Source organism: Microcaecilia unicolor, chromosome 11 (assembly GCF_901765095.1).
Source record: "Microcaecilia unicolor chromosome 11, aMicUni1.1, whole genome shotgun sequence".
Lineage (NCBI taxonomy): Eukaryota > Metazoa > Chordata > Amphibia > Gymnophiona > Siphonopidae > Microcaecilia > Microcaecilia unicolor.
Genome location: NC_044041.1, coordinates 161,544,175 through 161,561,620, shown reverse-complemented (window position 1 = coordinate 161,561,620; position 17,446 = coordinate 161,544,175). Strand labels below are relative to the sequence as shown.

Sequence of the window (17,446 nt, the reverse complement as noted above, 5' to 3'; positions counted from 1 at the left end):
GACAACATTCCATACTCCCAGGGCAAGCAATTGCTTCCCCATCTGTCTCAACAGCAGACTATGGACTTTTCCTCCAGGAATTTGTCCAAACCTTTTTTTAAACCCAGATACGCTAATCGCTGTTACCACATCAGGCAGAGAGTTCCAGAGCTTAACTATTTGTTGAATGAAAAAATATTTCCTCCTATTTGTTTTAAAAATATTTCCATGTAACTTCCTTGAGTGTCCCCTAGTCTTTGTACTTTTGAAACGAGTAAAAAAAAAATCAATTTACTTCTCGTTCTACACCACTCAGGGTTTTGTAGACCTCAATCATATCTCTCCTCATCCGTCTCTTCCAAGCTGAAGAGCCCTAACCTCTTTAGCCTTTCCTCATACGAGAGGAAGTCCATCCCCTTTATCATTTTGGTCGCTCTTCTTTAAACCTTTTCTAATTCTGCTATATGTTTTTTGAGATACGGCGACCAGAACTGAACACATATTCAAGGTATACCATGGAGCGATATAAAGACGATATTTTCGATCTTATTGACCATCCCTTTCCTAATAATTCCTAGCATCCTGTTTGCTTTTTTGGCCGCCACCGCACACTGAGCAGATTTCAGCACATTATCTACAGCGACACCTAGATCGTTTTCTTGAGTTCTGACCCCTAAGGTGGACCCTAGCATTGGGTAACTATGATTCAGATTATTCTTTCCAATGTGCATCACCTTGCATTTGTCCACATTAAATTTCATCTGCGATTTGGACGTCCAGTCTTCCACTTTCCTAAGGTCCTCCTGCAATATTTCACAGTCCACACGTGTTTTAACAACCTTGACTAGTTTTGTATCATCTGCAGATTTAATCACCTCACTCTTTGTTCCAATTTCGAAATCATTTATAAACATGTTGAATAGCATCGGTCCCAGTACATAGCCCTGCGGCACTCCACTGTTCACTCTCCATTGAGAGAAATGACCATTTAATCCTTCCCTCTGTTTTCTGTACAATAGCCAATTACAAATCCACATCAGAACCTTGTCTCCTATCCCATGACTCTTTAATTTCCTCAGGAGTCTTTCATGAGGAACTTTATCAAAAACTTTCTGAAAATCTAGATACATGTCATCAACGGGCATCCACATGGTTCTTCACGCTGTCAAAGAAATGAAGCAAATTGGTGAGGCAAGACTTCCCTTGGCTGAACCCATGCTGTCTCTGTCCCATTAAACCATGTTTGTCTAAGTGTTCCGTAATTTTATTCTTTATAATAGTTTCCACTTTTTTGCCCAGCACCAATGTTGGGCATACCGGTCTAAAATTTCCTAAGTCACCCCTAGAACCCTTTTTAAAAATTGGCATCACGTTGGCCACCCTCCAATCTTCAGGTACTATGATTTTAAAGACAGGTTACATGTTACTAACAGCAGATCAGCAATTTTATGCTTGAGTTCTTTGAGTACCCTTGGATATATGCATCCTTTCCAGGCGATTTACTACTCTTTAATTTGTCAATTTGGCTCAGTACATCTTCCAGGTTTACCAAGATTTCTTTCAGTTCCTCCGTATCATCACTCTTGAAAAACATTTCCGGTACAGGCAGATCTCTTAATCTTCTTCCGTAAAGACAGAAGCAAATAATTCATTCAGTTTCTCTGCTATGGCCTTGTTCTCCCTGAGTGCCCCTTTTGCTCCTTCGTGATCTCACGGTCCCACGGATTCCCTTGCAGGCTTTCTGCTTCTGATGTACCTGGAAAAGTTGTTACTCTGAGTTTTAGCCTCTGTGACAAGTTTCTCTTCATATTCCCTTTTAGCCGCCTTTATTAATGCTTTGCATCTGATTTGCTAGTGCTTATGTTGCTTCTTTTTTCTTAATTTGGGTCCTTTTTCCATTCTTTGAAGGGCAATCTTTTGGCTGTAGTAGCCTCTTTTACTTCACCTTTTAACCATGCTATGCTGGTTGTTATTTTCTCTTCTTTCCACCTTTGCAAATATGTGGAATTTATCTGGTCTGGGCTTCCAAGATGGTGTTTTTGAATAACATCCACGCCTGATTTAGTGTCCTAACCTTAGCAGCCAATCCTTTTAGTTTCTTTTCCTCAAAGAATGGAAAGGTGGAATGGAACAGGTAGATGTGAATTGCTTGTTTACGCTTTACAAAATACTAGGACTAAGGGGCACGCAAAGAAGCTACTAAATAGTACTTGTGTCCTGGATTGGCCACTGTTGGAAACTGGATACTTGGCTTGATGGACCTTCGGTCTATTCCAGTCTGGCGATGCTTATGTTCTTAATGCATAATTCAGAAACAAAGTATATGTGACATGGAGGGGCATTTTTGAAAGAAATGTCCAAGTTGCGATTTGGACATTTTGCAAAACATTGAAACCCAGGGGTGGGGAAAACTGTATTTTAGAAAAAGGATGGACGTCCATCTTTCGTTTCTAAAATACCGTCAGAGACGACCAAATCCTTAAATTTGGACGTCCCGAGACATGGACGTCTTTGACTTACAGCAATTTTCGAAACCAAAAACGTCCAAATACAAGCCATTTGGACATGGGAGGAGCCAGCATTTGTAGTGCACTGGTCCCCCTGACATGCCAGGACACCAGCCGGGCACCTTAGGGGGCACTGCAGTGGACTTCATAAAATGATCCCAGGAACATAGCTCCCTTACCCTTGTGTGCTGAGCCCCCACAAACCCCTCCGCAAACCCACTACCCATAACTGTACACCACTACGATAGCCCTTACGGGTGAAGGGGGCACCTATATATGGGTACAGTGGGTTTGTGGTGGGTTTTGGAGAGCTCACTGTTTCCTCCACAAATGTAACAGGTAGGGGGGGTATGGGCCTGCGTCCGCCTGTCTGAAGTGCACTGCAGTAGCCACTAAAACTGCTGCTGGGACTTTCATGCGCTGTCATGGACCTGAGTAAGGAAGGGATCCCCTGAAGCTTAGCCGGTGGTGGGAGGCAGGGCTGGTGGTTGGGAGGTGGGGATAGTGCTGGGCAGACTTATACGGTCTGTGCCAGAGCTGGTGGTGGGAGGCGTGGCAGGTGGTTGGGGGGCAGGGATAGTGCTGGGCAGACTTATACGGTCTGTGCCCTGAAAAGGAGAGGTACAAATCAAGGTAAGGTATACACAAAAAATGGCACGTGTGAGTTTATCTTGCTGGGCAGACTGGATGGACCGTGCAGGTCTTTTTCTGCCATCATCTACTATGTTACTATGTATAACAATTCCGCCAAATATCCTGGCTTTTCAGTAGCCAACACACAATGTACCATTGCCATTACCATAAACATAAAATGAAACTCTACCAGCAGCCAGTGATATTTGACATAAAGAGGCATAGCATGAACTCTCCTAGACAATCTACCCAACAATCGAATCCCAGCATTCTGCACTGTTCAGACGCTTAACCAAGCTATGAGAAATGCCCATATAAAGCACATTACCATTGTCCAAATGGGACATTAACAAAGAATGCAAAAATGAATGAAGCACTGTCTCATTAAAAAATGGACGAACTACTCTCAATAACTGTAAAGAGGCAAATCCAGCATGAACAACGAGAGATCTGTTTCTCAAACTTCAAACTAGAATCTATCCACCCTACCCCCCCCCCTCCCCCGATTTTTAAAAGAATCTGAGAGATGCACCTTACCCTGCAAGAATGGAGGTAGTATTAGTGGGCAGGGCAGGTGACCAGCCAGCCAACACGCTGTACTCTTACTCACATTCAAAACCAACCTATTCTGTACCATCCACTTCTCTATGGCTACCAAACAATCCTGTATTGCTGTTAAACCTGGAGAGGTAGGGGAACAAAACCCCACCAGCAAAATATCTGCACAAATGTAAACTCGCATCCTGGTTGGTGTGAAGCCAGGATACAAATACATAGTAACATAGGATTTGAGTTTGTTTGTGCAGATGATATTTTGCTGGTGGGGTTTTGTTCCCCTACCTCTCCAGATTTAACAGCAATATAGGATTGTTTGGTAGCTGTAGAGAATTGGAGTATTAACAGTATTAACAAAATGCCTCTGGTATAGCTATGGGGGTAGGATACTAGTGGGTTAGCTTCCTATTAACAGCATTTTGGGCTATGGTCAGCTATGCCACTATGTCTCATCCCTGCTATGGACAGCGCTGACAGAAGATGTGCAAGAGGAACTTTCTACCGCTTTTTCTTTAGAATCGCAACAGAGGGTGCCGATGTCATATCATCATAGGCACATACGGGACACAGCGCCGGAGCTGCAATATCATAGGCTGGCGCACATGTGGACAGTGGACTTACAGGTGACAGTTACAACGCAACAGATAAAATCCCACATTTTGCAGATAAGACAAGCCACAGCCTTTGCTACACATTGGGAATTACAATACAAGATGGCTCTGCGTCTGCACATACCACCAAAGAGAGCCTTTTATATGGGACTCTCGCCTTGGGGAGAATGTGCAAAGTGTGGTGCCCCTGGAGCAACTGTTGGTCATATGTTTTGGACTTCTGTTGGAATCAATGATCATAGCCTACGTTGGCAAAATGTGGGGACAATCGTGGCACTATGACTCGTCTCTACTCTTTGGACACCCCAAGCTAGGGTCGAAGCCCAGAAAAAGATACACTGCATTTACCCACTGCAATATTTGTGGGTAAGCAAACGATCCTGGCTGAGTGGCTGTCCTACCAATACCCCACAAGGCAGCAGTGGCGTACACGTATGGTGCACCTGTTGCGCATGGAACGCATGGCCATAAAAGATTTTGACTCTAAGATTGGTAAGAGGGTCCAACAAAGATGGCGCCCATTCTGGGACACTATGACCTCTGCGGCGCGCAGTTATATGTTGAACTTTTGAGTCCCAGTGCTACGCAAGAAATAATGGAAGGCTAAGGGGTGGGGGAGGAGATGGGAGGGGTTAGTAAGGTAGAAAAGGAAGACAGGTTACTGTGTTTAGTTGACTATAGTATACTGCTTTGTATGGTTGGAGTTCTCCAATTAAGGGAAAGGAGAGGTGAAAGAAAATTGTGGTGATTGTAGAAATATTGTTGATATACAGATTATGTCTGAACAAAAGTGTCTTGTACTTCACTGTCTGTACAGTTTTGTCAGTCAATAAAATAGATTTAAACATAACAGCATTTTGGGATGAGGGGGTTGTTAATTTCTGCCAGCTTGATACACATTAAGGACCGATTTACTAAGTTTGTTTTGCATAAATAGAGAATGGTAAATCGGTCCTTAATGAGTTACAGCAAACTTTGGAGGGAGTGCGCTCCTCCCCCCCCCCCCTCCCCCTTAGATTTTGGTAGAGACAACAGGGAGTGGAGAAGAGGGGAAAGAAGTCTGAACCACTTGCTGGCTCCTAGATTTAAAATAAAATTTGTTAATGCCTGTAATAAAGTAACTGGCAGTATTAACAGTATGCTCACATGAATAGCGGTATTATGGGCAGGGGTTTCGAATTTGCGGCTGGAGGATAAGAACAAAAGAATAGCCATACTGCCTGGCACTGAAGTCATGCTTACTAGTCTGCAATTTCCCGGATCATCCCTGGAACCTTTTTTTAAAAATTGGTGTTACATTGGCCTCCCCTCTGGTAGGGGGGGAAACTGAATTTTTACCAGCACAGGTGACCCCTTGCAACCTCTGACTGGTGGGTTCTTCAAATAGTCCGTATCGGTTGCACCCTGCATTGGCATCCCCAAATTGCCCACTGAGAACATTGTACACTAGCTCTCAGCACAAGCAGGTACTTGTATAGGAAATTTCTGCCCTTCTACAGGCCATTGCCATCAAACCCATGCCCCAGGACAAGAAGGGAAAGGATTCTGTTCCAGGTACTTGTGCACAAAAAGACAGGGAGGATTTCGTCCCATGCTATACCTAAGGGCCCTGAACAAATTCCTGCTCAAAGAAAAGTTCAGCATGATTTCCTTGGGCTACCTTTTCCCCATGGTTCAGGAAAACAATTGTCTATACTCTCTGGATTTGGAGGATGCTGAAACCCACATTTTGATACTTCCCAGTCACAGGAGTGTCTCAGATTTCAGATAGGGAAACATCTCTACCAGTAAAGCGTTCTGCCATTTGGCCTAGTGTCAGCTCCCAGGGTATTCACCAAGTGTGTAGTGGTAGTAGTGGTGTATTTACGCATACTGGGAGTATATGTGTTTCCATATCTGGACAATTGGCTGGTCAAGAGAACATTTAAGGAAGGGGTGTCAATCAGTGCGCCTAACTGTTCGGGTGTTGGAGCTCCTAGGGTTTGTCATAAACGACCCCAAGTCCCACCTTCTTCCGGTCCAATGATTCGAGTACATAGGAGCCCTGCTTGATAGATTGCAGGCTCGGGCTTTTCTCCCAAAAGTGAGGGCAGACATCTTGACAGCACTAGCTTTGCAGGTCAGCAGCAGCAAGCAGTTCACAGCCCATCCTAGACCTAAAAGCCCTGAACAAATTTCTAGTCAAAGAAAAGTTCAGGATGATTTCCCTGGGCACCCTTCTTCTCTAATTGAGGAAAACGATTGGACTTAAAGGATGCTTATACCCACATATTTCCACGTCACGGGAAGTATCTCAGATTTCGTGTGAGGAAACGTCACTTCCAGTATCGTGTTCTGCCATTTGGCCTGGTGTCTGCCCCCAGAGGTTTTACCAAGTGTCTGGCAATAGTCGCAGTGTATTTGTTTCCCTAGCTGGATGATTGACTGGTCAAGAGTACATCTCAGGAAGGAGTCCATGCGCCTAACTATTCAGGTGCTGGAGCTACTGGGGTTTGTCGTCAGTTACATCCAGTTCGCCAGTTGGAATACATAGGAGCCCTGTTCGATACAGTGCAGGCTCGGGCCTTCCCTCCTTAAGCGAGAGTGGATACCTTAGTAATACTTCCCTTGCAGGTCTGCAGCAGCCAGCAGGTTTCAGCTGGGCAAATATTGAAATTGATGGGCCACATGGCCTCAACAGCGCATGTCACTCCCATGGTATGTCTCCACTTGAGAGTGGCCAGGTGGACCTTAGCTTCCCAGTTGTTTCAGGCAGTGGTAGTGTTGGCAGCAAAAACAACACATAGGCTGGTGATAAGTCTAACTGATTCAGTTCCAAAAGTTGCATATTATAAATATGAATTCTTTTCCTTGAAGTTCATGTCTCAATATGTGGCTGTTATCTATAAAGTGCTACCAGAGCCTTTGTCATTATTTGTATTACTATGATTGTATGCAGTTTGGAGCTTTTTTTTTTTTTTTTAAATCATCTTTATTGACAAACCTCTAGGAATACCCCCCACGCACACACAAACAATGAAAATTTGAGTACAACAGAGAGAGGAAACTATAGGCCATTAGAATGTACAGACAATGAGAGAAGCTATTATCACATGCAGTGTACTCTTACCTACATGTGGAAAATAAATCTAAGACCACCCAGGGCTGGCTACCTATGGACCAGGTTTGGATCGGATCCTTGGAGGATGGAGTTTGCATTCGCCGTGCTACCTTCCCCTGCCTAAACCGCGGTTCTCCTGCACCGCTGGACTGCCTATGTACCTGCCTGGCCTGCAGGCTTCAGCTCCAGCTCCTGTCCTGTGTGAGGCAGTGGCACTTTGGCATTTCAGGAAAGGATCATTTTGCTGGTTCTGCTCCTCTGGCTCTGGGAAATGGAAGGAATACGTCTTCCTTTAGCCACCTCTGCCCAGCACTCATGGGCCGATGATCAGAAGCAAACACAGGTGCTAGAGGCTGTTAGCGCCATACTAGCGCCTTTGTTTGCTACCGCGCCATGATCAGAGCCCCCGAGCATGAGAAACAATGTGCTTGCGGGCTCGGAACACAACTAGCATGCAAAATAGAGCTCTTAGCGCAAGTAGTATGCCAATACATGCTAAACCTATTCATCCCCAATGATCAGCGACCAGCGTGCAAAAGATTGGCGCGCTGGCTGTGGCAAACCCTATGCCAGCTTGGACCTGGCGTTAGGGTTTGCAGACCATTGGGGAGGAATGGTGAGCCCTGTCCATCATGCATTTGCCCCCATTCCCCCCCAATGCAGCAGCCCTGGCAGGAACCCCAACCTGACCCCCCCCCCCCAGCACCAGGGGGCTGGAGGTCCGATGGACCTCTGGTCCCCCCAACCTCCCCCCACCCGACAGGTTCGGGGGGCTGGAGATCCAGTGGGTCTCCAACCCCCTCCCCCAGCATTCCACTGATGTCCTCAGGCACTCGGCTCAGGGGACATTCACTTCTCACAGTGATGTCTGCCCTTCTCTCTCTAGCACTGCTGTTATCTCCTTGATGTACCTCACTCCACAAATCAGCAGCCTGAACTGTTGCCCCCACCTCTGGAGTGTCAGGCTGACCATCTTCTTCAGTACCAGTCAGTTTATACCCTTTCTGACATCATACTCCAAGTCTACACACCATCTTCCACTTTCGGGTTTCCAACCCCCTGCTCTTTTGAGGCAGCGCGAACTCGGAGCTAACAGTCTACTCCTTCCAGTTGCCTTTCCTTCCTCTCTTCTGGCTTCTCTCAGCTGCTCCTGAAGTGTCTGCTTATACTCCAGTAACACCTTTGCACCTTTGCTCGAAACTCCTCTTTGAGTTGGGCCCTCAAACTCTCCACCTCTTGTGCTGTTTCTGGGTGAAACTCCAGTTTGAAACTCATAGGATTCCTACTCTCTGAGATGCACCATAATGTCCCTCAATTGCTTCCCAGTGGGTTCCTTCGTTACCTGCATTCGTGGTAATTGTTCTGAAGAACTCAGGGACACTAGACTGGCTCTCCTTCTCACTGTGGGTCAGACCACTCTCTTTCACGTGTGCCTTTTCTAATCTCTGATGCCCACTCAATGCACTCTTAGTTTGCCACTTCAGTGACCACTCAGACTAGCACCCCCTGGTGTTCACTTGTTTCCAGTGTACTTTGCACACAAACCCTCTCAAGCTCTCAGCAGGACATCTGCAGGGCATCCATCATGCCCTTCCTAATGTCTAATTCTTCTGTCCTTATGGCTTCCACTTGAGGAGACATCTCCCTGGTTTGAGCCTTGGGTTTTCCCATGATTTAGTGATCCATCAAGTCACAAATAAACATAAATGTTGTTGGAAGTGCTCTAGTAATTAAATTCCAAGCTATTGATAGTATTTAGCCCTTAACCTGGCATTCTAGTTTTAACGTTTACAATGCAATAGGAGCTTGACATCTCCATAAAGGCCCAAAGGCAACAAATAGGGAAGTCTGAGATATTATCAAGCCATATTTCAACTTAGTACAAAAAAGAAATGAGCGCCATTCGGACAAGTTCAAACAGTTTCTCATGTGTCCGAAAGCTTCCTTTTGTTTCAAATGCAAGAGGCCACACAATGTTGCTGTTGTAATTTGTGCTTGAGAGTGGCAGTGAGTGTTTGTGGTTGAGAAGATGGCAGCGCAATTTCTTCCTTGTTGAGGTGCCCCCATGCAACCTCCAAATTTTTCTGACTAAGGGGAAACATAAGCCAGTGGGAAAGGTGCACTTGTATTTGATGCTTTCATGAGATAGAAACACTGGCATAAGTTTTCTGTACTGATCCAACATATATGCCTGATCTCTGCAACACAACAAAACTAAAGAAAGTAATGGACATAACACAACTCTTCTGTTGTACGATTCCCTAGTGTGGCTGTGCCACATGAACTTTATCTTACCACAACATCACCTCTCTGGTACTATGTAAGCCACATTGAGCCTACAAATAGGTGGGTAAATGTGGGATATAAGTGTAACAAATAAATAAATATTGCTTATCCAACAGGGCAGCTGAAACCTTCTCGATGAACAGCTAATTGATTACCTTTTTGCTTACATGAGGTAAGAATTTCATCTCCAAGTATTCTGGCTGATGTGGCTTTGTCTTTCTGTGTTTCCCACAGGCACAGGTGGCCTTCCTGCAGGGTGAGAGGAAGGGTCAAGAGAATGTTAAGACCGACCTCGTTCGTAGGATTAAGATGCTAGAATATGCTTTGAAGCAAGAGAGGTACAGGCTTGGATTTGCCCTTTATTTTGTGTATGTGAGATGGGAATGAGGGGTGAGACTGGGACCACCCTAGGTAGAACCAGCAATTCTTAAACCATTTTCACTTTCCTGAGCCAGTTTTCTGAGCTCTGCTGTACACCATACCCATTTGCCCCATATCATTGAGATTCTTCTATCTTGTCTGATGTTTTGGCTCCATCTCCCCCTTTTGTTGTTTTCATTCTCTAACTTGCTTTTAGGGCAAAGTATCACAAGCTAAAATTTGGGACAGAACCAGCCCAAGGAGAGAAGAAATCGGACCCTCTGGAGACAGGTGTGATCACAGTTACAGTTAAATTATTAAAAGACTTGACTTGTTCTGAGATTTTGTTAGCTGGTAGATTTGGTGTGCCTTTTATTTTAAGGGGTGGGGGGGATGAGAGAGCAGCATTGGGTGAGGAACTCCATGTCACTAAGGAAAGTTGGTTCCTGGTATTATCCTATTCTGTGTATGGAGATGTAGTTCTGTTTTATTCAGAAAAGGGTCTCTTTGAATTAAGTGGTTTTTTTTAAATTAGATCCCACATTGCTTGAAATATTTACTGGCTGGTAATCCAAGATATGTCTATTTAGATGGAACAATAGCTGTCTGAGCAAAGATGAGATAAACCACTGTCATACGTTTTACGTCTCTCGCTTCTCTGTTGTCAGTTTCCAATGGTCCAGCAGAGCCTTCCACTTTGGAGAGTAACCAGTTAGTGTGGAAGGAAGGCAGGCAGCTTCTCCGACAGTGAGTATGAAGCTTTCTTTGAGGGGGGGCAGGGTTGTTGGGGCATTAGGGCTTTGCTGGTCCCTATGCTGGGGTTTAATACAAAAAACAGGAGGGACTTGAATAAGAGGAAAGGTGGGGAAGGAGGGCAGCATGCACTTACACCCCTTTTGTACCCATCCCTTCCAATCCAGTATGGAAGGGATGGATAGAAATGCCCTCAGGGTCAGCTTGTAGGGTCCTCTGTTTCAGACTGGCCCATTGTCTGGTTTTATTAGGTACCTGGAAGAGGTGGGGTACACGGACACCATTCTAGATATGCGTTCAAAGCGTGTACGTGCCCTGTTGGGCCGCTGCTCCACAGAACAGAATGGGTTGACAGAACAGAACGTCTCAGGACTGGTGCTTCCTCCTTCACCCACAAATGGATCAGGAAAGAACGCTAGAGAGTCTCTGCTAGCCAGACAAATTGAAGAGCAGATAAAGAGGTGAGCAGCTGAAGGAGGGGAAGGGGGCTATTTGTTTATTACAGTTACCATTATCCAGCATTTAAATCTAGTTGTTTAAAACCCTGGCAGCTCCTTGGAAGGATAGGAGGGTGTATGTGTGTGAATGGCAAGACCCTGACAGCCCACTTTTTCACAAAGCTGAAGAGGGGGTATCTGATTATAAGGTACACACTGAAGTATACCTTATTGTCGTTTGAATTCTTTTTCTTTTTTAGATCAGTGGCCTTGTTTTAGCTATTTTTTTATGTAGCTACATAAAATCTGTCAGGGAAAACTCTGAAAAACAGAGAAGCCCATTCCCACCATTGTTTCTTTGTAGCTCTGAGCTGCAGGATGGAGGAGAGTTAAAAACCCATATGCTATAGGAATTTGTGCAGCACAGGAGCCCTCTGCACAGAAAAGGTGCAGGAGAGATCAGAAGCAGGCAGGATATGGCCAGAGTTCAATGATAAATACAGATTTTTTTCAGAAGGCATATTTTATTAGTGCTTATCAGTTAAAACATAGAAACAGAAGCTGTCTCCATGGTCAAGTAGCAGCGTATGTTAGAATGCTCACCAACCAATCTGCAAAGGTTTCCTCATCATTAATAATAGATTTGAATACTTTGGTGTAATATCTATGCCTGTAAATGAACATTGTTTTTGGGGTGGGGGGGCTAGGAATGCTGGGAAGGAGGTGCCTGATTGCATCACCAACTCTGTACTGGAGAAGATCCCCTTCCTACGAAACTGTGAGGATGAAGACAGTGATGAAGAAGGGGATATGGAAAACCAGCAGCAGCACAAGAGGCACAGAGTAAAGGTGGGGCCTTTGTCAGGCCTCTTGGAACCCACTCTCACTTGCCCCTTAGTAAATATATTGCTCTCTGCTACTGCCTCTACCCTTAGAACTCTCATCTCTGACATTCCTATTCTGACCCTTATAGTACTTCATTCTCTGTGCAGTCCCTTCCACCTGAACCTGTTCACTGAGATCTTTCCCATCCCTCTATCTCTGAGATTTCTCTCATTACTTTTCCATTGCTGGCTCTTAGTTGGAAATTTAACATGGGGGAAAACAGTTAAAAAAAAAATTATTAGAGTTCAAAAATGGGCTGGATTGGACTGCAGATATCAGAGAAATAAGCTCCCACAAAACATGACCCCATAAGTTTCTATACGAGAAACAGTTACAGTGAAATATAGCAGTTAGTGAATTGTTCCTTTCACACTGCTTCTCCCCTGTTCTCTACTTGCCCGGATACGTCTCCGTGCTACACACAACTTGCTCCTAGCTACCGCACAACTTTCCCCTCCAATGAATAAAGTCACCTCATCCCCTCTCCTCTAGGTCAGACAGACAAAGAGATGAGCCTGGTACAAACATATGTTCACACCCAGTGAAGGAAAGAATTCCATAAGCCATACTTCATATGCTTTCCCCACTTGTTCAGGCTCTTCATATGTACGCCATGTTTCTGCACATCTCTCCCTGGGACGTTTTCTTTCCCTCTTACTGTTCCAGGAGCTTCTCGTTCTCAGTCCCCTTCCCTTCCCCACCTCTTCTTTGTCTCTGGGTCCATTTATCCATCCTTTGGCTTTCCCACACTCTCTGCCCTAAAGCTTCTGCTTCCTTCCTTGAAAAGTTTTTTTTTTTTTTTTTTTTGTGGTACAGTAAATTGAAATTGGGAATCTTGTGTATTGCAGCTCTCTGCTAAGCCACTGATGGTGGAGGTAGATGATGAAGATGATTCAGAGGACGCTTTAAATGAGTTTGACTTCCTGGGCACTTCAGAGGATGAGGTCGGGTCTGGCGATATGCAACAGTCTGGAGATGGCAATGAACAGGGTAAGAACATTAGAAAAGTCATGGCAATTCAGACCCAAGTTCATCGAGGCTAGCTTCCTGTCTTCAACAGGGGCCACTGTGTATCGTAAGTACCTTGCAGATAGTAGATCTGTTTACCATGGTTTGTTCCAGGGACTTTTCACGTTGTTCCTCTTCATGTATGCAGCTGTTGCCCAGAATCCAGACCCCCCAACTCAGGCGCTTTGCTCCAAAACATGGCTTGTGTCGGGTCAACGATATATGATGTACAATTAAAGGTTTTGCCCTGTTTGTGAAGGCTCCTGGTACTTTTTTGCTGCCTTTCCCAAGTCTACCTGGCTAAAAAAAAAAAATTCCTCCAGGAACTTCTGCAATCAATCCTCTTCTGTTGCTCCCCTTGACCACATCATTCTGACAACAGTTTAATTATATGCTGCATTAAAAAAAAAAAAACTTTTCAATTTGCTGGTCATTAATTTCATGGAGCATCCTCGTTGTTTTTGTGTTGTTTGATAGGTTAAACAACTGTTCCGTATTTAACTGTTCCACCCCACTCAGTTTTATATGTCTATCATATGCACTCGTAATCATCTTTTCTCCAAGCTGAAAAGCCCTAACATTTAGCCCTTCTTCATAAAGGAGCTGTTCCATCCCTTTTATCGTTTGTCCCCCTTCTCCAAACCTCTTCTAGTTTTGACATATCTTTTTTGAGATGGGGTGATCAGAACTGCATGCAGTACTCCAGGGTGGGGATGCACAGAATACCTTTTCGTAGCATCCTCACACGACCAGCCCAGAACTTGTTAGTATTTTGTCTATTGGCCAGCAGGTGGATAGAGAACATTGAATTGTTAGGGCATTCCAGCTCTCAGTATTTCTCTATCTCCAGCAGGTGGAGTATACTGTGCAGCTTCTGAACTGGTTTATTAAGGTTCGCTCCTGGAACAGTTTCTTTACTGGGTGGGGGGGGGGGGGGGGTGCTACTTGTACTACAACTTTTAAAAGTTAGAGGTGTATCCAGAGGTCTGAGTCTCTCCCTTCTCCTCCTCCTCCTCCTTCCTTCTGCAGTCAACTGAAAAAAAGGCAAAACAAAGAAAAGGAGATATATTCAATTGTATTGAATAATGAGGAGGGCTGCCAAAATCTGTTGAGAAGACAGTCTGTTTAAGGTGTATTTGCTATCTGCATTTCTCTCCATTAGCATTACTCCAGGGGGAGCCAAGGGCAAGAATTCCCTTTTTCTCCAGTTTTACTCCTTGGCGATTTCTAGCTTGTCTGTTGATGCAGCCAGCCTCTGTTTACTTGATTTAGTCTCTCCAAATGGCAGCCCCCCCCCCCCACACTGAAACAATTAAGTACTGCTTCCACTGAAGTGCTCATTGAGCGACTTCAGGGCAATACTCCTCCTATCGTGCTGCTTCTTTTTCTTCTGCTAATTTGCAGTCGAACATCTAGACAGTTTTGGGAATAGTGTGTTGTGCTCCTCTCACCAAGACTTCTCACAGCACGGAGAATTTTCACTGATGTCTGAGATGACCCCACAGTTCCCTCACAGATACCACTGGAATGGAGGCCATTTTGTCTCCCCTCACTTGCTTCTGACAACTCAGTTCAAGTAGTCCTTCAGATGAGGCTAGAATTTCATACAGCCTCAGAGACGCAGCTTCTGGATCTGCCTGAACTTCAAGAGTCTATTGCCTCTTTTCTCTGGACTTTGTTCTTTTACTCCATCAAGCTTGTAAGTTAAGGAAGACTCAAGAGTTGACAGGAGAGGACTACTTCAGCTAAATTGTCTCATGAGGCTTTTGCTTCTAAGCGTTTATGGCTAGATCAGTTAGAAAGTTGAATTCCTAATGTCCTCATCGTCATACCAGACCAGTCCAGACACATTGGTTATATCCATCAACCAGCGGAAGGAGACGGAAAAAAGTAGTTCTTGTGATTCATCCCTGAAGAGTATTATGCAGGCTGGAATGTTCAATATTTTTCTCTGTCTCCAAGTGGATGGTTGATGGACAGTGTAGTTCCTCTTGTATATAATTTGCATGTTCCCCTACCTATTCTGATCTCATACTCCCCCAGACTGCTCTTAAACAGTCCAGGAATTAACGAACTCCATAATCAGAAGGACTCGCTGGGATATAAGAAGATAGTTTATTTCAATCTTACCAATAGCAGTACAGGCAAATCAGGCAGTCATATGATGGAGCAGCATTACATGACACGTCTGTCACCCGCCTTCTCTTGTAGCCTTCCTTCTGTTCTAATACCCTTCTGACTCCCATTTTTATACTATTTTCACCCTATTCATTTCAATGGACCCCAGCTTTGTCACCAGGGTTCTTGGACCTTATCAGTTGATCAAAATGACTTCACATACTATCAAGTTCTAAGTATAAACAAGATGTGCTCAGAGCGCATCTTATTAGATGACTTTGCATGTTCCCCAAACTCTCCCTTAGCCCCCTCCTAGCATAACTGTTCACTCTGTGGTGCTTTTCAACCAGCTCCTACTCCAGGTCTCCTGTGTGTTAAAAGCAGAGGGTTTCATATTGGAGGATGTTTGCTCCTTTTCTCTTAAAAAATTGTAAAAAAAAAAAAGAAGAGAATTCTTGTTGGAGCTGGGTGACACCTGGTGGTTCCAGATCCCTCTCCCCCCCCCCCCCCCCCCCCCCCAACTCCATCACTATTGAGCGGGTGTTGTGGAGTTTCAGCAGGCTACAGGCTGATAGTGATTTCTTCTGCTGCGAGTGGAATTACCTTCAGATGAGTAATTAATATTTCAACAGGTTTTTCATCTTTCCCAGTAGGTATTTTTGCTAGTCGTTGTTGCCATGTGCGTTCTAACAGTCTCTGTTCAGAGCAGGAAAGCCTCTTTTACCTAGGTGCGAGCTAGAGTTTTTATTCTACAGGGGTATTTCCCTTTTGGGTTTTTTTCTGTCTAATGCATGGCTGTGTACTCGGACTTGGTTTTACTGTTTAGGTGCGAATTTGAATCTTCTTGACATGGCAGTCCTTGTGGCTTTGGGGGTGCTTTAACTGGCTGCATCCAATCCAACCTTTCCTCTCTTTAATATATTGTGCCCTCCACTTCTCTCTTCACCGTCACATTTCTATGGGGTATGCTAGGTAATGGAATTTATCTTTGCCATGGCTGTTAGGGTGCATTCTATTCCATGGTTTCTGGGGTATTGCTCAGTCTGGTTTGTTGCCTGTCGTGCTGCTCTCTCTTGGCTGCTAAACTCGCCCACGGATGACCTTCATTGTTCTCGCGCTATTTGGTTCCAAATTTTAGGGAGAACGCCCAAGACTTCTCTGGTTTTCTATTCCTTCTGGGGTCGAAGACCCACTATGTGCCTCCTGAAGTCCTCATGGAACCTGAGTTTTTTACCTTTTTGTAAGGGTGTGCTTCTCTTCAGGGGAATCTCATTTCTTCCTCTTTTAATGGGGCAGTCCAGCAAACAGAGGTTCTCGCAAGGGTTCGTTGTCTGTTCAAGCTGCAGTATTCCGCTCCTCTTTTGGCTCCTTCACCTGTTTATTCTTTCATGGCTCCTTCCCAGGTCAGGTCGGTGTTCTTCAATTCCTTTTCTAATGAAGCCTGTAGTACTGGCTAACATCTATTTGCTGCTAGGTGCGCTCTATTTTTCTCATCTGATGTCCTGGCAGGTGTTTTACCACCTGTTTTTTATGGGACTGGTTTTGATGCTCAAGTTGGATCCTATCCTCCTTTGGATGTCAGTACTAAACCAGAACATGGGGACGGTTCCTCTTTTAAGTCTATGGCCATATTTCTCAGTGGCTCTGCTTACGTGTTCTCCAGTAGTAGTCTCTCGGGCTACCTGGGCCAAGACTATACAGCCTTTCTCTTTCTTTGTGCTATCCAGGTTTGGCCACCTGATATATATCTCTCTGGAGTCCTACCCTTCTGGGCAATGCTTTGCTACATCCCATTAATCTGAATTGGTCTGGTATGAAGATACAGGAAAAACTGTCTTATTTTCTTTCCTTTAGTCCTATCAGACCAGTCCAGACACCCATCAGACTTTTTACTTTGGTTTTGCTTTCTGTCCTGTGGTTTCTTTCTCACAGTCTATTTGGTGGAGCTCTCAATTTTATTTTCTGTACTCATTGTCCTTCATCTCCTGTTTTAGTAACATGCCTGTATGCCAGTGGAGTATATATCTCCTTTCTTTTTGGTCTTCTGGGCTGAATAGGACAAATAGTATCAAGATCTCAATTATGACAGGCAATATGGTTGGAAGCACCTCTGCTTGTTAAATGAAATACTGAACATTCTGGGATGCATAATACCCTTAAGGGGTGAATCACAAGAACTATTTTTCTCTGTCTCCTTCCGCTGGTTGATGGACA

General features: G+C 44.6%; 1 protein-coding gene across 1 annotated transcript in view; it reads left to right on the top strand.

Annotated features, from left to right (window-relative positions):
• Nucleotides 1-17,446, top strand: part of STRN4 (striatin 4) — a 96,740-nt gene that overhangs the window by 6,672 nt on the left and 72,622 nt on the right. Inside the window, exons 2-7 of the mRNA XM_030217498.1 lie at nt 9,906-10,009; nt 10,249-10,322; nt 10,700-10,778; nt 11,036-11,245; nt 11,929-12,070; nt 12,955-13,096. Coding sequence (XP_030073358.1) covers nt 9,906-10,009; nt 10,249-10,322; nt 10,700-10,778; nt 11,036-11,245; nt 11,929-12,070; nt 12,955-13,096 — 751 coding nt within the window. The remainder of the gene's footprint in view (nt 1-9,905; nt 10,010-10,248; nt 10,323-10,699; nt 10,779-11,035; nt 11,246-11,928; nt 12,071-12,954; nt 13,097-17,446) is intronic.